We start from the raw sequence: 19,747 nt of genomic DNA on the forward strand, positions 1-19,747 counted from the left end.
TGTTTTTTTTTTTCACCCCCCAACTTTCAAGTCCTCTGCAAACAATGCTCTCAAAAAAGGGCGTGCGATAAGTTGTGTAGATTAAAAGCTATTATGCTCTGCATCCACTTCACCGCACTTGTACTTCAGCAACACCAAAATTCCCGCTGGTTTTCCATTGCAGGCGAAGTGAGAGAAAAAAGAATGGATAAATTAAAAGTTGTTGCTGGAAAATACGCAGGATAAGTGCGAAGGTGTGCATAAAATCCACCACAAGGTATGTTATGCATAAATGTATGTAATTTTTTGCCAGGGTTTTTTTGACTGATGTGATTTTCTGATCTCTCTCGGTATGAAATGCAATTTGTTCTTTGCGCACCACCAGCAAATAAAGCCAAGCAAAGGCAGAAATATTGAGTAATCAAATGCATAGATAGAACAAGGGGGAAATATGGCCAGACGTTTTCCTCATTTTCTTCACCTTTTTCGGAATATTTTAAGTTTTGAGTGGATATTTTGATGTTATCCAATGTGCAATCCTTCTTTTGGATGCACATTGAATCATAACCTCAAAATTATCTTGAGATTTTCAAAAGAATCTTTGAAACTCATTTGGAACGTTTAAATTCGATAAAGAGCTTAAATTTACTATTTTAGAGTAGAAAATCCAGCAAAAAAGCTCTTAAAACAAACAATTTTCTATCCTAAAACAGTATTTTTGAGGTTATGATTAGTTTTAACATTAAAAGCCTGTGATCCTAATGATTTTTTTTATTATTGTGCCAGTAAATGGAAATTAAACCAACTTAGAAGCAAGTATAAATAATTTTGGAGGTTATTTTAGGCAAAGTTTCTTCTTAATATCCTTATTTTTCGCTAATATTACAAAGAAATCCAAACTTTACACTAATTTGTGTTAAAATTAAAACATCAATAAAGAAATATTGATGGACTTCGACTATGTAAGGTTATAAATCTGGTTAAAAACTTCAGTTGACCATAATATCTCCCCCTTGGCATGGAATGCAAACTATATTATTGAGATGAAATTGAACTTTCCATATCGCTATACAAATTTCCAATCAAGTCATTGTAACTTTTCATTTCCAATATCGTCTGTTAGCGAATCACGTAAATTTCCGTGCTTCGGCAACTTCTAAAAATAGCGTGTGTGTGGTGAGAAAATATTAATGAAAAACCGCATATATCAAAAATATTCGGGTAATTTCATATGAACGAGGAGGAGAAATTGAGTCTTTTTGCTTAGCAATATGACACTCATATTTCGTATCAAATGATGAAGGTTACTCAGAGACGATGGAAAATCCCTGCTCTAATCGGTGAGATTTGCAAAGTTATATCGCGGCACATCAACAGGCGTATGCTCTCATTTACTTAATAGAAAGACGTACGTCTTTGTTTACGCGCAGCACCTAATCCCACTGCAAATAACATCCCGAGTGCTGCTGGGTGATAAAAGTTCAGCGATTAGGGGCTTTTTTCCGCGCTTTGTCAGAGAGAGTCTCAATGAAAATTGCCACATCACGATCGACTGCCTTTGTTGACTGCTGGAAAATCACTTTTCAATCGATGAAAGCATGGCATCGGCAGCAGCTGATGGGCGTCTCGATGGATGTCTCAGTGATTTCTCACAACCGATGCTGAGCATCTTCAGCGCTGGACCGCATGGATCGTGTGGCATGTCTCAAGTGGCTGATTATCTCGGGATTTCAGCGTGAATCGGCGAGGAAGGCTGAGGTGTAATTGGTTGCAAAGTTTGGTGTGCTGATTTGCAACATTTGTCTCACAACCACTTTGCCAACCTCTTGGACAAATATTGACGCTAGCAAGTCGATGTGTGAGCAAATATAGATGACGATTTCTTACAAAGGGATCACTTTGCCAGATTTCCTTCTCACCCAAAATGAATTTATGACTTTATTGTACTTTCATCACGCAGTCATCTTGTTGACTTGACGCCTTCCACAACATATTTCTACCCACTCTCCAGCAGATTCATCTTATTAATTGCCTGATAGTCATAAAGAGACTTTGTGGTTTAGCTCGAGAGCACGCTGAGTGATGAAATATTCCTCTCTCTCCGTTGTGAAAATTGTGAAATTGCTCATTAGAAATTAATTAGGAGCTTAGGAAAAGTGATTAGGGTGCATACTTTCCTCCCAAATTGTGCAGAATTAATCCAATGAGACCGTTCAGTGTGAATCTTCACAGAAAGGCACAGAATGGTTGTGGATGCGAGTGTTGTGAATGTGGAAGTGCTCGGTGGACAGACTCCAACGCCAGACAGGAAGGACACAGCGGTGGATGTTGCGACAGGAAGTGACTTTGAGACGGCAATTGCGGCCACGGGATATGGCCGCTTCAACATCTTCATCCTCGCCATTGCCCTCTTCTGCTGTCTGGGCAGCATCAACGAGAGCACCACAATGGCCTACATTCTCCCAGCCGCCGAGTGCGACTTGAATCTGTCGCTGCAGAACAAGGGAATGCTCAATGCCATCACCTACATGGGTAAGAGTCCTCCTGGGACACATTTTCCCAACCTAAATTCCCCACCAGAGCCAATGAATTCTCGTTGAGAAAGTGTCTCGACACTTTTCCGCAACTTGGCAGCGCTGACACTAACTTCAGATCTCTCCTGAATTTTCATTAAACGCTGAAATATGACGGTGAAAGTGAAAATATTCAATTGCGATGCCATAAGTCTGTGCACGAAAATTCTGTGCAGAATCTTAAACATTTGAGAAGCTGCGTCTTAAGTATTTCACGCCCCGGTTTACATATTAAACAATGATTGAGGCTATATGCACCTTATTAAATTTATACTATTTGCAATTAAGTTGCAAATATATGTGTCACGGAGACAAAAATGAAGAAAACGAGTGCTATTTACTCTACTTCGTACATTACATATCATTATTTGACTCTTCAAATTCTCATAAATTCGTGCAATTTCTTTACAATATTCTATCTCGCAGGCATGATAACATCCGCCTTCTTATGGGGCTACTTGGCGGACACTCTAGGACGTCGGGAGATTCTTGGCTACGGCTACATAATCATGGGCATCTTTGAGACAGCTTGCGGCTTCAGCCAAACCCTGTGGATGCTGCTCGTCTTCAAGTACATCTCCGGATTTGTGTAATTCCCCCCGGATTCCCATCCCCCCTTTTCCACTTATCACTGGGAGATCCTTTTCCTTGACAGTGCCTGCGGACCCTTCGCCGTGCTCATGAGCTACGTGGCAGAGATGCACGGCGCAAAGCATCGCGCCCGCATCGTCCTGACTGTGGGCACCTTCTTCTCCATCGGTAACATAATCCTGCCGTGCATCGCCTGGGCCGTGCTGCCGAGATCCTGGACAGTGACTTTCGTGGCGAACATCTTCGGTATGACAACAAATTCAATTTCCACGCCATGATAAAAGACGCTTCTGAGTCTCTTGTTGTGTAATGAGATGAAAATTGATGGAGAGAAAGAATGCCCGACATTTCTTTTCATCTTTCCGCCACATCCTTGAGGATATTTGAGCTGCTCTGTGGCGGAAGAATAGGATGAAACCATTATGATGTAGTAAACTTTCCACTTTATCCAACAGAACTACACTCGTGGCACATTTTCTTGCTAATTTGCGCCACCCCAAGTTTACTTGGTGGAACACTGGTGGTTCTGTTGCTGCCGGAAAGTCCCAAATTTCTCATGTCCCGCGGCCGAAATGACGAGGCGCTGGCAATCTTCCAGAGGATCTTCCATGAGAACACAGGAAAGGCTGCCCATGAATATCCGGTAATAAGATCTTATCTCCCAAATACCATCGTCAACTCATCTTCTTTATGCTCATCGCCAAGGAAATGTATCTCTCACGTCAAATGAGATGAATGATGCATTTGGGAGATATGCAAATTCGAGAGGATGTACAGGAAAAATGTTACGAGAACATCGAAAGTATTTTTATGGCCTCTTGAGCCTTCTTCAGTAAATTGTAACACTTCTGGCTCAGCCCGGAAATTCTACCGAGCAGAGCATTTATCATATTTCATGGGGCGATATATGTATTTTGGGAGGAACTTTGCGCCACTAGCAACTTTAATCTTTGGCTTACTGAGCCCGAGATAGAATCTTTGGCGTGTTATCCTCCCGATCCATTGATTAATGACAATTTCTGGTCTTTCATTAAAACAAACAGATTAGGGCGCTTATTGACGAGTTGCGACAAAGTGGGTCAGGACAGAAGGCTTTGAGTGGCGCCAGCAGTGTGCCGAAATCAAAAGGATGCGCCGCCCTGAAGGATGGCTTGTCTCAAATTGCACCCATGCTGAAGCGACCGCACTTGAGAAACTGCTGTCTTGTCTTCAGCATTCAATTTGGCGTTCTCATGAGGTGAATTACCACAGAATCTTCTCACTTTACATAGTTTGGTGAACTTTGCCACCGCCGAAGAATTCAATTAGACAATTTGGACTCAATTATCAGTATACTAAATCATCAAACTATTCAATTACAAAGCATTTATTTTAACACCGCAATTTACACACGGCATAAATACTTAACAATGTGTAAATTCGTTGTGGTAACAAAGCGCGGACTAATTTTGATTCAATTACAAATTGTTTGTATTCCAATTTGGCCAGATAAATAATTGCATTTCCTCTTTGCACACCTCATTAATGCGTAAACTTACCAAACGTTTCAGCCAAAATACTATCCGTCTGTGGCTTCCCGAGATATTCCACATGATGGCCGAATATAGCAAAGCATCAAATGATCCTACAAATCACACAACGAGTATGTGCGACATAATTGATGCCTCTCAAAGCATAAAGAGCGCCAATTCCACCCACTTGGCCGGTCAAGCCATTCAGCCTGTGGAATGCACCGCGGTGAGTTGTCACTATGTTGCCAGAATCCCTCCTGGGAATGTAATTTATTCAAATAATTAAATTTTGAATTCACATTGGCACAATATGCCGACCAATTTCCATAATTGAAAGATGGATATGCTTGCTGAATGAAAGCACAGCACCGAATTCAGGCGGAAAGAGAGCCAATTATTCAGTTGAATTTCTGGGTAAATAAATTCTCTTTGCTTATTTGCAGACTCCAGATAGCAGTGTTTACTTCAATGCACTCATTGTGGGCATCGTGTCCTTGGTAGGATATCTAATTGCGGGCTTCATAATTAACAAGATTGGCAATCGAAATCTGATGAGTAAGCAATCATCTTAAATCTAGCTGAATTTCCCTGTTATCTTCTGTCAATTTCTCAGTATTTGGCCTCGTTGTGTCCGGACTCTCGGCCTATTCTATGTACTTTGGCATAAATCTGGAGAGCATTGTCGCAGCGGCGAGCATTTGTGTGGGCATTGGAAGCATCTGCAGCACGGCAATGATGGGCCAAATAGCCATTCTCTTTCCCACTTCGCTGAGGTACGTGAAAATTGCAATATCTCTGAGCTTTATTATGTATTCAGTATCACTTTCAACAACTAATTAATCCCTCTTCTGCAGAACAATGACCATCTCTTTATCACTCATGTTTGGACGAATTGGGGCCATGATTGGAAACCTCGTTTTCCCATACTTACTGATGCTCGGCTGCCTTCCGCCATTTATCACAATTGGATCTCTTTTGACGGGTAATTTATCACGATATTGCGACATGATGTCGCATGCACGCAACATTACCAACAATACAATGTTTACGACAATTCCTTCTTTCCCACAGTTGCCGGTTTGGCGGGCCTTTTGCTGCCACGGAAATCCAAAGCACCCTTGCAATAAAGACAGATTGATTGTACCTTATTTAATAATTTAATACACTGAATATATATATTGACGCCTGTGTGTGTGTATTTTAATAATAAACTTAATCCCCGCAGGACACAAAGTATTACCGGTAATTCCGTCAATTCAAACTCAATTACAGTCTCAATAAATCAATTCACTGGTGTTTCACGCAAAGCTTGTACAGTGTTTGAGTTAATCACAGTGGTTCGTTATCAGGACAAACAAAAAAACCTCAGTTAAATGAAAATTTTACAGCGGATCGTAAAGTATTTTTGCGCTCTGTCCATGAAATTAATTGAGTGACTATTTGTTTTAATTACCACAAGGGAGTTTCTTCGGCATCACGTAAGTAATTCCTCCACAGACGTTGAATTGAATTATTGTCACGTTGTTGTGATTCTCCTTCGGGAACAGATTAATCGGCATGTGATGGAGGTGAATGATAAATTGGCTGTTGCGGCGATTCTCGCCAATGTTCGTCTCAATGGGAATGACAGAAAAACTGTGAGGGAGTGGCTGAAGAGATTAAATCCTCAGAGGGCGGATAAGAGAGGTGTTGTGCAGCTGAAGACTTCCGGACTCAATTGTCTCCTCACAACACTGTTGGATGACAATCAAGTCTGCGAGCCATTCAATCGCCCGCCAATGGACATCGACATGAAGACAGACATTTTCATAGGAAAGGTCAGTTGTGTTAATTTACTCATTCAACTGATAACACACTGATCTATTTGACTAGGCAATCTGACGTGATAACAGGTGATAATTTATCACCATGTCACACTTGATAGGCTGCTGAAGTTCAAAATAGTTGGCAAAATGGGTTAATTATCATGGAATTAGGGTCAATGACGAGATTCCAATTAATGTGTTTTCGCAGAAAATATCCACGCAATTATTCGCAGGACAATCCGAAGGACTCTCGCTAAGTGACATCCAAGACATGGGTCGAAAGTCTCAGCAGTGCCATCACTTCTTAGCTCAGCAGCCAACAGTTGAGCGCGGCTTTCAGGTCACTGGCTCCATGAAAACCGCCCACCATTGAGGGATGTTTACAGAAGAGCAGAAAAAATTAATTGCTGCGGAACGCTATTTATTCTCCTTTATTACATCTGATGGACATTTCATCTCTTCTGCGTGAATGCCTCTGCGCTTCCCATGACAAATATAATTTGGGGCAAGATTTGGGACAATAAAAGAAATCCATCCTGGACAATAAAGTCGTGTTGTTAGACAGAGTTTTTTGATCTCTCATCTACTTTTTACTCTTTTTCTTCTCATGATAAGATTGCGCCCATTATCGTGGCCTCCAAGACACTCGAGAATCGGCTCATTAGAGACACTCTGTGCGTGCAGTGCGAAAGTAATGCTCAAGAACATCAGACTGAAGTTCTCAGGACGACGCGATGGATGATATCAGTGTGAAAAGGGGGCGAAACAGTGAGCAAAAGAAGGTCGAAGGGAGTGATTTTGAGAGCGCAATTTCGGCCACGAAATTCGGTTGGTACAACTATGGTGTGATTGGCATTGGGTGCTTCTGGAACCTGATAACCGTCGTCGAAGTCACAACATTCTCCTTCATTCTGCCCACACTGCAGTGCGATTGGGCGTTGGACACCAACCGCATGGGTCTCCTCAATTCGATAATATTTTTAGGTGCGAAGCACGCATTGAGACTCATAAATATATTAATCAAGCACACTTCTCGCAGGCATGATTTGTGGCTCCGTTCTCTGGGGCTTCCTGGCGGATATCCTGGGTCGCAGAAACCTCCTCTCGTGCTGTATCCTCGCACTGGGCTTCATCAATATTGCTCTCGGGTTCAGCAATAATTTTGCGATGCTCATGCTTTTCAAATTCTTCAGTGGTTTCATGTGAGTGCTAGAAATCTGATTGCACAATCAAGGGGGAGACAATTCGTACATTCAATTAGTTTTAATTATTTCTCGGTTGTTTGTTGTGTAAATGGAAGCCACGCCTTCTCAAATGCCACGCCCATTTGCATTATTCTTGCACTTACGTCACTCCTTTGTCAGTCTTTAAAATATTCTGTTCAACTTTTCCATCCGTAAGTCATGAATTGAGTAAGAAGAGCTGACAATTTTAGCAATTTTTCAGTCTGAATTTAGACATGTGAACTCCAAACATATTGTAAAATTACTACAAGTTATAAAGTAGCTGAATATTTTGGAACAAACACGGGTTTTGTGAGTAAAAAGCGAGTACTTTCTCACATGTATGCTGTATAAAGTTAACGAGTTGTCTGTCCCCCTTGATTGCAACATAAAGTTTGTCTGCGCATTCAACTAATCTGGCCCTCCTCTGTGCTTATTTCAGCAATTCAGGACCGATGTCAATTATAATCTCGTACATGAGTGAAATGCACGGAGTTCGCTATAGAGTGAGAATTTTAGTCTTTATCGCCATCTTTTATGGTGGCGGTAACTTTGCGACGTCCCTTCTGGGACTGATTTTCCTCAGTCGCCCGCTGGAAGTGCACTTTCGCGGAGTGACTCTCCACTCTTGGCAACTGCTTCTGCTGACGGTTGCCGTGCTGGATTTCGTGGGTGGCACATTGGCTTGTCTGCTGCCGGAGAGTCCCAAGTTTCTCATGTCTCGCGGGAGATGCGAAGAAGCCCTGCGGGTCCTCCAGACAATATACAGAAGAAATACGGGTAAACATGCAGACACATATCCAGTGAGTGACTCTGGCGTGTCGATGCAGAAGAATGGGCTCATGTATTATAAATCGAAATTGCAGATCAGGTCGCTGGCTGATGAGGGTGGACGTGAGGGGCTGAAGACAGTGTCGGGGAGCGTGGAGGGGTCCAGGGCGGCGCTCGGATCAAATTTTGATAAATGCGATGACTTATCAGGCAAAGTCAGGAGAGCTTTTACCCAAATTGCACCCATGCTGAAGCCACCCTACGTCACAAAGTGCCTCCTCGCCTTCGGCATCGAATTGTTTCTGCTGCTGGGGTAGGAATCATGATTTATTAACTGCATCTCCGCCCCCATTGTGCCCCTCTTTTCACACTTTGCAGGATGAACTCAATGAGACTGTGGATGCCGCAAGTGTTTGCATTCATGGGCGATGGCGAAAGTGACTCTGACTTTGATATTTGCACCAAAATTCAATCAAATGATGTGCGCAGAGGAAATGCTACGGATTCCGATGAATGTTCAGCCGTGAGTAATGCAGATTTAATGGATATTTTTTCTTCAATATAGCTTCAAGACTATGCTTTCTATTCCAGTCACGAGTTCTGTCCGAAGGCATTTTCTTCAACGCCATGATTGTGCAGTCAGTCGGCATTGTGGGAACTATTCTGATTTGCATATTCATCAAAACTATCCACAATAAACTCATGCTAGGTAAGTTTCATTAAAATTGCATACCAATTCACCATCCATTACATCATGAAAAGCAAACCATGGAATGGATAAATATTCATTACAATTTGTAATATTCGGAGCTTTTCACTTGTTTTTCACATTCATTCCCCGTACTTTACTAAATGAATAAATATTTTTCTTCTCACTATGCATAATTCAAAATCCTCCAATGTTCAGCATATATCACGAATTACTCTGGAAAGCAAGTTTGGGAAAAAGTTGAATTAGAATCAAAGTGGAATGCAAGAGATACGCGCGCCACTCGTGATTCAAAAGAAGATTAATATTGGGCAAAGTGACATGGAAAGTTTCTCTGTAATAGCATCATTTTCCACATATTTGGAATAACTTGGGTTGTCTCCTTGGCGCTCTCTCGGGGACTGAAATCACTTCGTCGAGTGCAGAAAAAAGTGTGTTAGGGGTATTCGTATCATAAATAAAGGGAACTCCTTTCCCCAAAAGCGTCACCCACCCTGTATATAGTCAATGTGTATTTGAAAAGTTTTCTCTCTCGCATGTTACGTACTTCTTTTTTTCCTTCTCCTTCACGTTACGTATTAAATATGTATAAAAAAAAGAGAGAGGAGAAGAAGAAGAGTATCACAAGCTCACAATGTTTTCTCAATGTACTTTGAAATGATAATGTATCTAATGTGCGAGAAAAAAAACAGTTATTTCATGCTTATCACACATGAGAAAAAAAAGTGTAGAAAAATTGCTTCGACATTATTCAGAATACACAATTTTCCTGTTAAAATAACACAATTTGTGGCGCCTCTTAGCTATCTTCTTCGCGTCAGTGGATTGAGAAACTTCACCAAATACTTTTTGCCGCTCTGCCGTTTGAAAATTTAATTCTCCATGTGATAAATCGGCAAATAGATTTTCCGGTGGTCTTTTCGAAGTGATATAATTGGATGTCATTCTTTGATTTCACTCCTCGCTCTCTCTGGCCTTTTCTTCCAGTCTGTTCAACACTTATCGGTGCCATCGCCTCAATTGCCATCTACTTCTCGGTCAGCCCACTCATGGTGGTCATAATGTACAGCCTGACCGTGGGCCTGAGTCTCTCCTCCCAGGCGGCATTCAGCAGCATCCTGTCCAACATCGTGCCAACCGCCTTCCGCTCCACTGTCATCTCAATTTCACTCTCGTGCGGACGCCTCGGATCGATGCTGGGAACTTATCTCTTCCCCCAGCTCATGGCCCAGGGATGCTGGCCGCCGTTTGTTGCAATTGGAGTGGTGTTTTTCGGTGAGTCTTCACAGCCGTCACGGACAAATAAGTCCGCAATGCTTTAGTGGTTGTCACTGAATTCCTCTTCGCTTCCTCAGCTTGTGCCATGCTGTGCATGTGTCTGCCAAGATCCACCCGGAAAACCCTCTTGTAGTTGACACAGAGCGGTTGAAGTGGTGGGAAAAGCCACCTTATCGCCTCAAGGCAGTTAAAGATTTACATAGAATTTCAAGTGGAACGAATTAAATTTAATATTTTCAGCATTTTTAGATAGTTTTTGAGCTGGAACTCATTCGATTCAATGGTTAGTCGCTGCTCAATTGTCGCTCTAGTCGGTTCGTGAGGTGGGAAAATGTGTGCTAAGAATTATTGTAAACGAGCAATTCTCACTATCGAATTTTATTACACACTATTTACAAATGTAATTATCACAACTTCACATGCAACATAATTTAGTATTCACTGTGAAAAACCACTACAGCATAATCATCAGTGTTTTTCCGGTGTGATTTATGTGCGTAATTGCTGTTGAAGTATATTAAAAAATGTCTTTTGTATACAGATTTATCTCTAAATCAGTGTATTTTCGCGGTTGCGGAATGGAAGCCAAAGTGGTGCCTTTCGCAAAGAAATTCATACACTGAACTTGAGCTTTTTACTCCATCTGTATTTGTCTCATCGTCGTGAATTGTATTTGCCCGCAATAAAAAGGTGTGATAAGAGTATTCAAGAAGATAGCCACTCTGAATAAATGTACTTCACTTTGAGCATTCACGCCTCAATCGCCCACTGACTGTCTGGACGGTGAATTGTGGGTGAAAGTTTGGGTGAAAGTGCAGGATAACACTCAGTGATCTGTGATGACGTCAAAAGGAGCTTCAGAAGCTGCCTCGGAGGCACAGAATGGTAATCACCGAAGCGTTTGAGGATGAATTTACCACTTTCATGTACAAAGCTTCCTATCAGATGAGGGCAAGGACTTTGAGGAAGCAATCTCAGCCACAGGCTTTGGCCTCTTCAATTTCCTCCTCCTGGGAATTAGCATGATTTGGTTCACTGCGTCTCTGGCCGAGACGACATCGCCCGGACTCATTCTATCCGTGGCGCAGTGCGATCTGGAGTTGGATCTGGATCGCAAGGGATGGATCACTTCCATCACCTTCTTCGGCATGATTTTCGGCGCCAATCTGTGGGGAATCGTGGGCGATATCTACGGCCGGAGGTTGATCATCAGCGTGGCGCTCATCCTGATGGGCGTCTTCAATGTTCTGTACGGCTTCAGCACGTCGTACTACATGCTGGTCACCCTCAAGTTCTTCGGTGGATTCGTGTGAGTTGTTAAGAATTCTCTCTCAACTCAAGTGGCCAATCATAAACACAGTCTTTATTGTCTGTCGATAGCGCAAGTGGACCAGTGGCAGCGTATATCGCTTACATTTCTGAATTCCATGGAGTTAAATATCGCGCACGTGTCGTCATTTTCCAGAGCGGCTTCATAAGTGTTGGTGGCATGGTTGCGACTATCTTGGGATTGTTGATTCTCCCGCTGCCCATCAGTTTCTCTATTGGGTCAACCGAGTATCACTCGTGGCGTGTATTCTTCTGGTCATGCAGTCTTCTGGGTAAATAGAGACTTTTTGTACACATTGATAAGTACATTTGAGACGTGGATTATTCAATACGCTTTCTTTTCTTGTATTTTCATACACAAAATGCTGTAATGCAAATCCTTGATTTATCGTCTCGGTCTTTTGAATCCTTTGAACTCAAAGAAAATGTCTTGAGTTTTGAAATATAATCGGATAGAATGATTTGTTTGAATTTCTTGATGTCTTTTCAGGACTCACCGGTGGTTTCCTCTCACTCTTCCTCCCCGAGAGTCCAAAGTTCCTGATGGCACTTGGCAAGAAAGACGAAGCACTCAAAGTCTTCCAACTCGTTTATCGATTAAACACGGGAAAGAGCTCAGATTCATACCCAGTGAGAGAAAAAATGTCATCAATAGCAACTTTTCCCAGCTTAACGATGCTTTCTCTCTTTGCCAGATTAAAAGCCTGAAGGACGACGTTGTGGATGCAAGAGTGAATTCTGCGGAAAGTGGAGGAAAAAATGCAAAATCCACAATTATTCGGAAAACTTTCTCACAATTTCTGCCACTCTTCAAGCCTCCGCATCTGTGGAAATGTCTGCTCGCGGGAGCAATTGAATTCTTCGTGCTGCTCGGGTAGGTTTCACCAGCTAAAACTCTATCCCATAAGCCACTTAGCGATTCCTCTGCACTCCTCTCCCATCCAGAGTCAATACCATGAGATCCTGGATGCCACAGGTATTCGCCCTCCTCTCCAACACCCACTCAGACGAAGGCCTGTGCGAGAGCATCCAACCAAAGTCTGCCCTGACCACCTTCAATAACGCCACGGATGACTTGGCATGCGAAGTGGTGAGTTTCAAGGGGGAGAGAGTGTGTCTGAAATCAGTACACCACTTCAAATGCTTAATGAAATGGAACTCTGAACGGTTTCATCAATTATTTCTAACTTATAGCATTCTAATAAGTGATTTTGCCTGAAGAAGAGGGTTTAGTTTTCTCATATGTATCTCAAAATCTTCTTGACAATCTGTTAGAAAAGCACTGTATACTATTTAAGGCCAACTTTCATTGGTGAATTGTGCTTTAAGAGGATCAGCAGAAAGTTTGAAAGCTACGTTTTAATTCATATCAGAGCCGAAGCGTTAAATACTAACTCAACTAACTCACACTCGGCAGAAATGTGGCCGTGAAATTCAAAGCCCATAAATTTTATGATGACATCAAATGGGAGTCGTTAAGTAAATTGATACAAATTAACCCACAATTGCACTGTTTGATGGCACAAAAGCCGGAAAATAGAGGTGTTATTGTGCACACAAGAGCTCAATCCGACGATCAATCTCACAAAAGCTCTCTGCGGCCGGGCTTTAATGGATTCGGTCACCCTTTTGCCCGGTGATTGGCTCACGTGCAAAGGATGTAACTCTAATTCCAGCTCAGCGATAAGAGCATCTACGTGAACTCGATAATAGTGCAAGCTGTCGGCATGATTGCTGTTATCCTGGTGGTGCTCCTCGTTACAATTGTGGGCAATAAAACTATCTTATGTGAGTATTTTCCTAATTGAGCACTTTTAAAACCATTCAGACACGCTTCATCCTTCTCTCCGGGCAGTTGTAACAACCCTCGTGGCGGCTGCGTCGAGTCTGGCCATCTACTTCGCCCAGAACTCCATGACCATCGTCATCATGTACAGCTTGGCCGTGGGAATTGGCCTCTCTGGGCAGGCTTCATTCAACAGCATCGTCTCCAATCTCGTCCCCACGGCCTTCCGCTTCACCGTGATCAGCGTCTCCGTGACGCTGGGACGCCTCGGCTCGATGCTGGGGAATCTCATCTTTCCAAATCTCCTGAAGCTCGGCTGCTGGCAGCCTTTCGCCGCAATGTCTCTTGCCTACGCCAGTGAGTGTGCTTTCAAAATTTTTTCAGCTTTTCCCGCTCTTCCTCAAACCTGTATTTCCTTGCAGTTTCTGCCGCCTTGTGCTTGCTTCTGCCGAAAACAACAAAACAGCCTCTGCAATAATAAAAAACTGTGCTTTAAATTGATGGTTTTTCTCAGTGCCGTGAAACATTCTTTGGCCACGACTGGTGTGAAGACTGGCTAAAAAGCTCTGCGAAACATGCTGCAGCGCAGTTTATGAAACATCCTTGAAACATGGACGCTTTTCTGACCAAAGAAACGGTAAATAATTTATTCATTTATTTATTAGATGCCTTTAAAGCATCATATAATCATTACAAAAATTATAGATTTGGGTGCAATCCCATATTTGAGTTCCTATCAGTCTTAATGCAAATTGATAAGAAAATGTCTCCTTGTTAACGGATGAGTTTCGGGCTGTCCTGAGAGAGAACTTTCAAGCTTACAAAGCTCAGTCATCGTCCAGGCTCAGCAGCGAGTTGCGCGCGGGATCCGCGCTCTTCTTCGCCATCGAGGCGCCGTTCTTGAGGCAACTGGCGGGCGCTGTGGTGTACACAGTGGCTTGTGTGATGTAGTACGGGCGAGACTCAATCTTGTGCGTCTCCTGGCTGGATTCCAGGACTTTGTGGTACCACTCGAGTGGGTTGAAGGGCGGTCCTTCGCCACCCAGTTCCGTGGGCAGCACATCTCTGGCGATGCTCTCGTGCAGCGTGGACAAGTTGCTGTGGAGTTTAATTCGCGAGCGAGTCTTCTCCTTTAGGAACTGCCTGATCACAGCCATTGCCGCCTCCAAGTACCACGCCTGCCCGATGAAGTGGATGGCTTTGAACTGGACCGGGAAGCAATCCTGCGGAGTGGAAAGGAGTGTTAAGATTGAGCTTTCCTTCGAGCACGACTGCTGAGCTCACCTGAAGACCCTCGATTATGAGCTTGAGTATCTTTGGGTTGAGGTGGGAAGACTTCTGGAGTGTGAGATTGCTCCAGTCGACGATGGCCACGAAGCCGTTGGCCTGATTCTGCTTGTCCTCGAGCAGCTTCTCCAGCGACAGCAGCATGGCGCGGTAGACGGTGAGCAGAGAGTAGAGCGCCGGCTCCCAGTTGGCCGTGAAGAAGACCAGCACCTTCCTGCCGCGGCGATCTCTCTCCGGCAGCACGCCCGGGAAGCCGTCGCGCAGCGCCAGCTGCACGCTCTCGTCGAACACGGACAATCTTTGGAAGAGAGCGTGATTCTTCTGCAGGTAAGTGAAGTAGTTGATGATCAGTCTGAAGGCCTCGTCCACGTCGAACTTCCGCGCGAAGAGGAAGCGCAGCAGGAAGTCGTTGTCATGATAGCAGGACTTGTCCTTGAGCGCATAATCCATGCTGGCGCCGATCAGCTCCTTGATGCGGAACAGCGCCTGGTTCCACTCCGTGGGCTCGTTGCACACGTTGTAGTACTTCTTGTTGCCCATCCGCACATCGCTGATCTTCGAGCGCATGTCCCACTGGAACTCGAAGTATTCAGACATTCTGGCTGCCGATCAGATTGCCGCCAACGCAGTGGAAAAATTCTACAAGTGCGAAACGTGCGGAAAGAGAAGAATTAAATCAGTGTTCGCGGGACTTTGCAGGGAATTATCATTGATAAGATATTGAATAAAGATTAACTCAAACAAGGTGAAAACACTGCTTAACGTGGTTGTTTTTTTAAGTTCAACAAATTTCAATTTGCATGCATTTTCACTGTGAATAATTCACAAAGTTATATTGCAACATTTGCGCGGCACAATTCTGTTCTTGCATTTCCTCTCTCTTGAGTGTAGTTTTCCCCGCGGGGCTTGCGAAATGGCCTGGAAGGAACGCCGCGTGCAAAGGAAACAAACGTCGACAGGTGTTCTTCTGATCAGAAACACCTGTCCCCGAAAGGTCAGCAATTTCGCACAATTTAAATGCAAAATTGGCGCGCATTTCGCAGATGCCGACGTGCATTAGAGTCTCCGGAGTCTTCTAAGGTGATTTTCCGATAACTTCTAAGCGTAGATTTTTGGGTCAACCGCGCTTATCGCGTCTTTATTCCACACTCGTGTCATCAACAGTATTTTTAGCTCAATGGAACTTGACTGAGATCCAATGAAGAGACGCACAGAGTCATAAATAGTGAAGCAAATGCGTGCTTTTATGAAAATTCATTTGAAAGTTGCTCTGATAAGACGAAAATAAATGCATTCCAAGGTTCTTCATTCACCGCACAGGATTTATTGTGGGCAAACAATAACAGTTTGTAAGATTGATCGTAAACGAATTCGATCCGAAATGGCTTCTTGCGGCTTTCTTATGGTGGAAATTCAAGGAAAGATCAGATAATTCTTCAGTCACTTTTCCAATTCATAAAAGTGGGGTTTTTCTTGCTTCACCGACAGACATTAATATCTATTTCACTACTGACCGCAATGAAATCAGAAACCGATTGGAATTTATCAATGTCTTGAGTGTCTCACAAAGATGTCTAGATTAGATACTTAATTAGACACGAAATTGCAAGAAAAGAAGGCATTTTGCGAATTGCTCGGCACGGAATATTGTGAAATAGTGTCAGAGTAATTTTGTGACCTGCAATTAGTCAGTTTAAGTGCCTTCGGGTCACAAAATGTCTTCAGAACATGCGCTGAGTCAGCGTTGAACACGAAAACTCTCTGGTGGTAAAAGGGAAATTTCCGCATTTGTACAAAACACAATTTGTTTACAAACTTTCACTATTATTTCGCATCTCACGATGAAAAGCACTCCAGAACGAATCGATTTAAAGAGATTTAAATCTGCACTTGAGACATAATCTCTCGTCACTTTCTAAATCAAACAACACTTCATCAATTGGCGGTGGATAAGAAAAATCCACTTCTTCGAGTGTTCTCAACTGATAAGCCGACACTTCACGTGAGATTTTATCACGCTTCGCATTCCCAAAATGACCACTGTGAGTTCCTGAGAGTGTCAGAGGGCATCTTCGTGAGTGAGAAATTGTGGGCGTGATCTTCGGAATGATGAAAATTACATATTCTCCGTGTGTCTGGAGATCATTTTCGTGGTCAAGAATTTGATGAGGAAGCAAAAGAAACTCCAATTTCACACAGGGTGTTGAGAAATTTGGAGTTTTATGTTTACATAATTAAAAATACATCAAAATTTTCCTTTTCCAGGAAATAAAATGGAAAATTTCATGTTAATATTGCTGAGAAATTGGCCAAAATTACCTTAAAAAGCCTTATCATTCATTAAATTGTTCAGATTGCTCTGTAAGAATTATTTTGTGAATATTTCAGTTGATTTATCTGGTATTTATTGGAACTTTTGACTAAAATATGGCAAAGTTGATAGAAAAACTGAAAAATTACTTCCCAAAGTCAATTTTTAACAGTCTTTGAGTACAATTTATCTAAACAAGTTCTAAAAAATCAAATTATCTTATTCAAAATGAACTTTCCTTTAAAGTTCTGAATCATTTCGACTGAATTTTGATACGATTTTTTCCATTCGAGTTATTTGAATAAAAAGATTTTCTTCCTTTTGCCCCATAAAATACAAATCTCAAAATTTCTTTAGTAACTTAAGAGTTAAAGAGCTTTTTTTAAAAATACACAAGACGCTTTTATAGTTTTCAATTCACCCTTCGACAATGTAAATGTGCTAAAACTCAATTTAAACTTTGCCTTAACAAAAAAAGTTAACAGAACTTTGAGCACGCAAAAACAGAATTTCCATGTTTGATTTCTCCACGAAGGCGTGCAAGAAAAGTGTCTAGAACGAATTTAAAACAAAACCTGGGCTAACATTGCTCAATTGCACGCGTTATTGCTTGTTTTGCATTTAATCCATTCTGCCTGTGAGTGACTTTGTTGTGTGAATTGAAGAGCTGAAATTGGAAATATGCCTATAAAATCCGATGGAAAAGGCATAAAAATCGGTCAAGAGCAACCCAATAAATTAATGCAACGGCGTTTTTTTTTCTTTCCTACAAAACTCCAACATTGACAATCCATAAGTGGGCAATATTCATCTCAAGAGACAGTCTCAAGAAGCACAATGTGTTTGTTCGGTTTGTTCCTGAAAGCGACTTTTATGGAAGTGTCCAGTTGAGGCTCTCTTGAGAGAGAGGAGAAAAAAGGCCATCGATGATGATTCTCACAGCGGATTAACACGCGGAGTCGCGCGCGAGAAAGGAGAGGAAAAGAACCTGTTTTCAAGACACTTTGAAAGTCTCTTCGGAAGATACATAAAAACGGTTGGAGGGTTTTTTTTTTGTTATCATTCCTCCAGCATACAAACTCTTCCAACCGCCGAATGGGATGGGAAATCGGTGAAATGCACGGGAAAAAGAAGGCTTTTACGATGGCAGGATTTCCGTTAGTATGGACAGAACAAAAAGAATTACACATTCGCGCATCTCTCTGGCAAAAGGTGAGTCATTTTGCAGAGAGAATGCAAATGAGGTTCTTTTCGCGATTGACGAGGCAGTAAAAATTATAGATTCGCGCAGTGGTGAAAAAAGTGCACAAGATTTTCAACAATTCATTACCGTTCTAACAGAACACGCACCTTCTTCTCAAATATGCACACCAAATTGCCTTAGATTAAGATCTCTCCTCGTGCTGAACTTCTTGCATTCTCACTTAACACAGCCGCGAACAGCTCATTAGACACACCAAATAGAGAATACTGAGGAGAATGGATGATTTTCACAGTCCGGATGGAGCAAATTGGCGATTCGCACACCTCAATTGATTCCGTGCTTCGCCCACGAAAGAGTCACAAATCTCTTCGATATATATTTCTGCGTGTGACGCAATTGAACTTCACAATCAAATCCGACTTTTGCATTGGGCGGCAGAACTTGCGATGACTGCGAATGGCGCCATTCCGTCGTCACGCGCGCAGAGCCAGCAAAGCAGTCACTTCTCCGCGAAACTGTTGGAGGCAAACTGACGCGAAGTGTTCAACTGAAGCTCTTCGGCAGCATCGAGACTTCACGCTTCAGCGCCGAGGGGCCAATCGCAGGTCAGACTCTGACCCAGTGTGTTGAGGCTTCACATGGTAAAAAATACCTTTTTCCATTTCACACATTTTATAACTATTTTACTCGTGAAAATCTCGCGAAAATTCTTCACTACTCTGAATTTATATGCTAAATATTAGATGTTTTGTAAGTCTTTCTATAGTTTATTTAAAATCAAGGGGGAGATAATACAATCAGAAGTGATGTATAGCTCAACAGAAGTACTTAAGAAGTGGAAAAATTAAAAAGCTTACAATTCTCCTTTCCTCGGTGCTTTTTTTTCACTGACAAATTATCCAAATTTTTTGAATTTCTTTCGATTTTCACGCAGAATCAATTATAAAAATATTTTTCTAGGTTATACAACAAATCAAGGAAAGATTTTATGAATAATTCGGATTCTAGCACATCAATTCTCATGTTCAACTCGGAAAGATTGTCAGTTTGATGCCAAGAAACACTGGAAATTGTGTAGAATTCGAGCATAACCTCAAAAATAGTCATTTGGACATGGAAAATGTTCATTTAAAAAGCTTTTTGGACCATTTTGTCTCTGAATTAGCAATTTTGAGTTCATTTTGTGATCTAGAAAGCTTCAAAAAGGAGTTTTTGCAGATCTTTGAGTGATATTTTTGAGGTTATGATCGGAAAAGATGTCCAAAAAAGCATTTTGAAATGCACTTTTGAAGGGAAATCGGATGGAAACCTAAGAAATTCATTGTAATTTGGGAATCACTGTGGAAACAGAAGTGTCAGAAAGTGGCGTACAGTTTCAAGGGATATTATC

The 19,747-nt window shown here is 42.2% G+C and overlaps 4 protein-coding genes across 5 annotated transcripts; 3 read left to right on the plus strand and 1 right to left on the minus strand.

Annotated features, from left to right (window-relative positions):
* The first annotated feature begins 1,951 nt into the window (after positions 1-1,951).
* On the plus strand, positions 1,952-5,836 carry LOC132262777 (synaptic vesicle glycoprotein 2A-like). The gene is made up of 10 exons (XM_059762186.1): positions 1,952-2,511; positions 2,979-3,141; positions 3,208-3,389; positions 3,599-3,786; positions 4,187-4,380; positions 4,694-4,880; positions 5,098-5,209; positions 5,268-5,427; positions 5,509-5,636; positions 5,726-5,836. The coding sequence occupies exons 1-10, from the start codon at positions 2,223-2,225 to the stop codon at positions 5,779-5,781; spliced, it is 1,659 nt and encodes a 552-aa protein (XP_059618169.1). The 5' UTR covers positions 1,952-2,222; the 3' UTR covers positions 5,782-5,836.
* Positions 5,837-7,193: 1,357 nt separating this feature from the next.
* On the plus strand, positions 7,194-10,573 carry LOC132262519 (synaptic vesicle glycoprotein 2B-like). Its single transcript, XM_059761796.1, has 8 exons — positions 7,194-7,443; positions 7,499-7,661; positions 8,125-8,526; positions 8,674-8,766; positions 8,832-8,976; positions 9,045-9,162; positions 10,150-10,437; positions 10,518-10,573. Exons 1-8 carry the CDS (start codon positions 7,194-7,196, stop codon positions 10,571-10,573), a joined length of 1,515 nt encoding a protein of 504 aa, XP_059617779.1.
* A 534-nt stretch (positions 10,574-11,107) lies between these two features.
* LOC132261685 (synaptic vesicle glycoprotein 2C-like) lies at positions 11,108-14,067 on the plus strand. Its single transcript, XM_059760605.1, has 9 exons — positions 11,108-11,325; positions 11,386-11,749; positions 11,821-12,041; positions 12,260-12,399; positions 12,465-12,643; positions 12,715-12,859; positions 13,446-13,557; positions 13,625-13,912; positions 13,978-14,067. Exons 1-9 carry the CDS (start codon positions 11,280-11,282, stop codon positions 14,031-14,033), a joined length of 1,551 nt encoding a protein of 516 aa, XP_059616588.1. The 5' UTR covers positions 11,108-11,279; the 3' UTR covers positions 14,034-14,067.
* Positions 14,068-14,182: 115 nt separating this feature from the next.
* Positions 14,183-18,873, minus strand: LOC132261686 (clavesin-2-like). Of its 2 annotated transcripts, none has more exons than XM_059760606.1 (3): positions 18,504-18,873; positions 14,840-15,481; positions 14,183-14,778 (listed from the first exon to the last, which is right to left on the minus strand). In XM_059760606.1, exons 2-3 carry the CDS (start codon positions 15,437-15,439, stop codon positions 14,383-14,385), a joined length of 996 nt encoding a protein of 331 aa, XP_059616589.1. In that variant the 5' UTR covers positions 15,440-15,481; positions 18,504-18,873; the 3' UTR covers positions 14,183-14,382. The 2 variants fall into 2 exon arrangements, with proteins under 2 accessions (XP_059616589.1, XP_059616590.1); XM_059760607.1 differs by having other exon boundaries at positions 18,484-18,873.
* Between the last annotated feature and the right edge of the window lie 874 nt (positions 18,874-19,747).

The sequence above is a fragment of the Phlebotomus argentipes genome, unplaced genomic scaffold (assembly GCF_947086385.1).
Source record: "Phlebotomus argentipes unplaced genomic scaffold, Phlebotomus argentipes genome assembly contig_15, whole genome shotgun sequence".
Classification (NCBI taxonomy): Eukaryota; Metazoa; Arthropoda; class Insecta; order Diptera; family Psychodidae; genus Phlebotomus; species Phlebotomus argentipes.

What these genes read in the sequence shown, in the direction of transcription:
- LOC132262777 (XM_059762186.1), top strand. Translation starts at nt 2,223, where the DNA reads ATGGTTGTGGATGCGAGTGTTGTGAATGTGGAAGTGCTCGGTGGACAG. An exon ending in AGGCTGCCCATGAATATCCG is followed by an intron (nt 3,787 to 4,186) that starts GTAATAAGATCT and finishes TAAAACAAACAG; the next exon opens with ATTAGGGCGCTTATTGACGA. An exon ending in AATTGGATCTCTTTTGACGG is followed by an intron (nt 5,637 to 5,725) that starts GTAATTTATCAC and finishes TCTTTCCCACAG; the next exon opens with TTGCCGGTTTGGCGGGCCTT.
- LOC132262519 (XM_059761796.1), top strand. Translation starts at nt 7,194, where the DNA reads ATGGATGATATCAGTGTGAAAAGGGGGCGAAACAGTGAGCAAAAGAAG. An exon ending in CAATTCGATAATATTTTTAG is followed by an intron (nt 7,444 to 7,498) that starts GTGCGAAGCACG and finishes CACTTCTCGCAG; the next exon opens with GCATGATTTGTGGCTCCGTT. An exon ending in GAATTGTTTCTGCTGCTGGG is followed by an intron (nt 8,767 to 8,831) that starts GTAGGAATCATG and finishes CACACTTTGCAG; the next exon opens with GATGAACTCAATGAGACTGT.
- LOC132261685 (XM_059760605.1), top strand. Translation starts at nt 11,280, where the DNA reads ATGACGTCAAAAGGAGCTTCAGAAGCTGCCTCGGAGGCACAGAATG. An exon ending in GAATTCTTCGTGCTGCTCGG is followed by an intron (nt 12,644 to 12,714) that starts GTAGGTTTCACC and finishes TCTCCCATCCAG; the next exon opens with AGTCAATACCATGAGATCCT. An exon ending in ATGACTTGGCATGCGAAGTG is followed by an intron (nt 12,860 to 13,445) that starts GTGAGTTTCAAG and finishes CTCTAATTCCAG; the next exon opens with CTCAGCGATAAGAGCATCTA.
- LOC132261686 (XM_059760606.1), bottom strand. Translation starts at nt 15,439, where the DNA reads ATGTCTGAATACTTCGAGTTCCAGTGGGACATGCGCTCGAAGATCAGC. An exon ending in TCATAATCGAGGGTCTTCAG is followed by an intron (nt 14,779 to 14,839) that starts GTGAGCTCAGCA and finishes TCCACTCCGCAG; the next exon opens with GATTGCTTCCCGGTCCAGTT.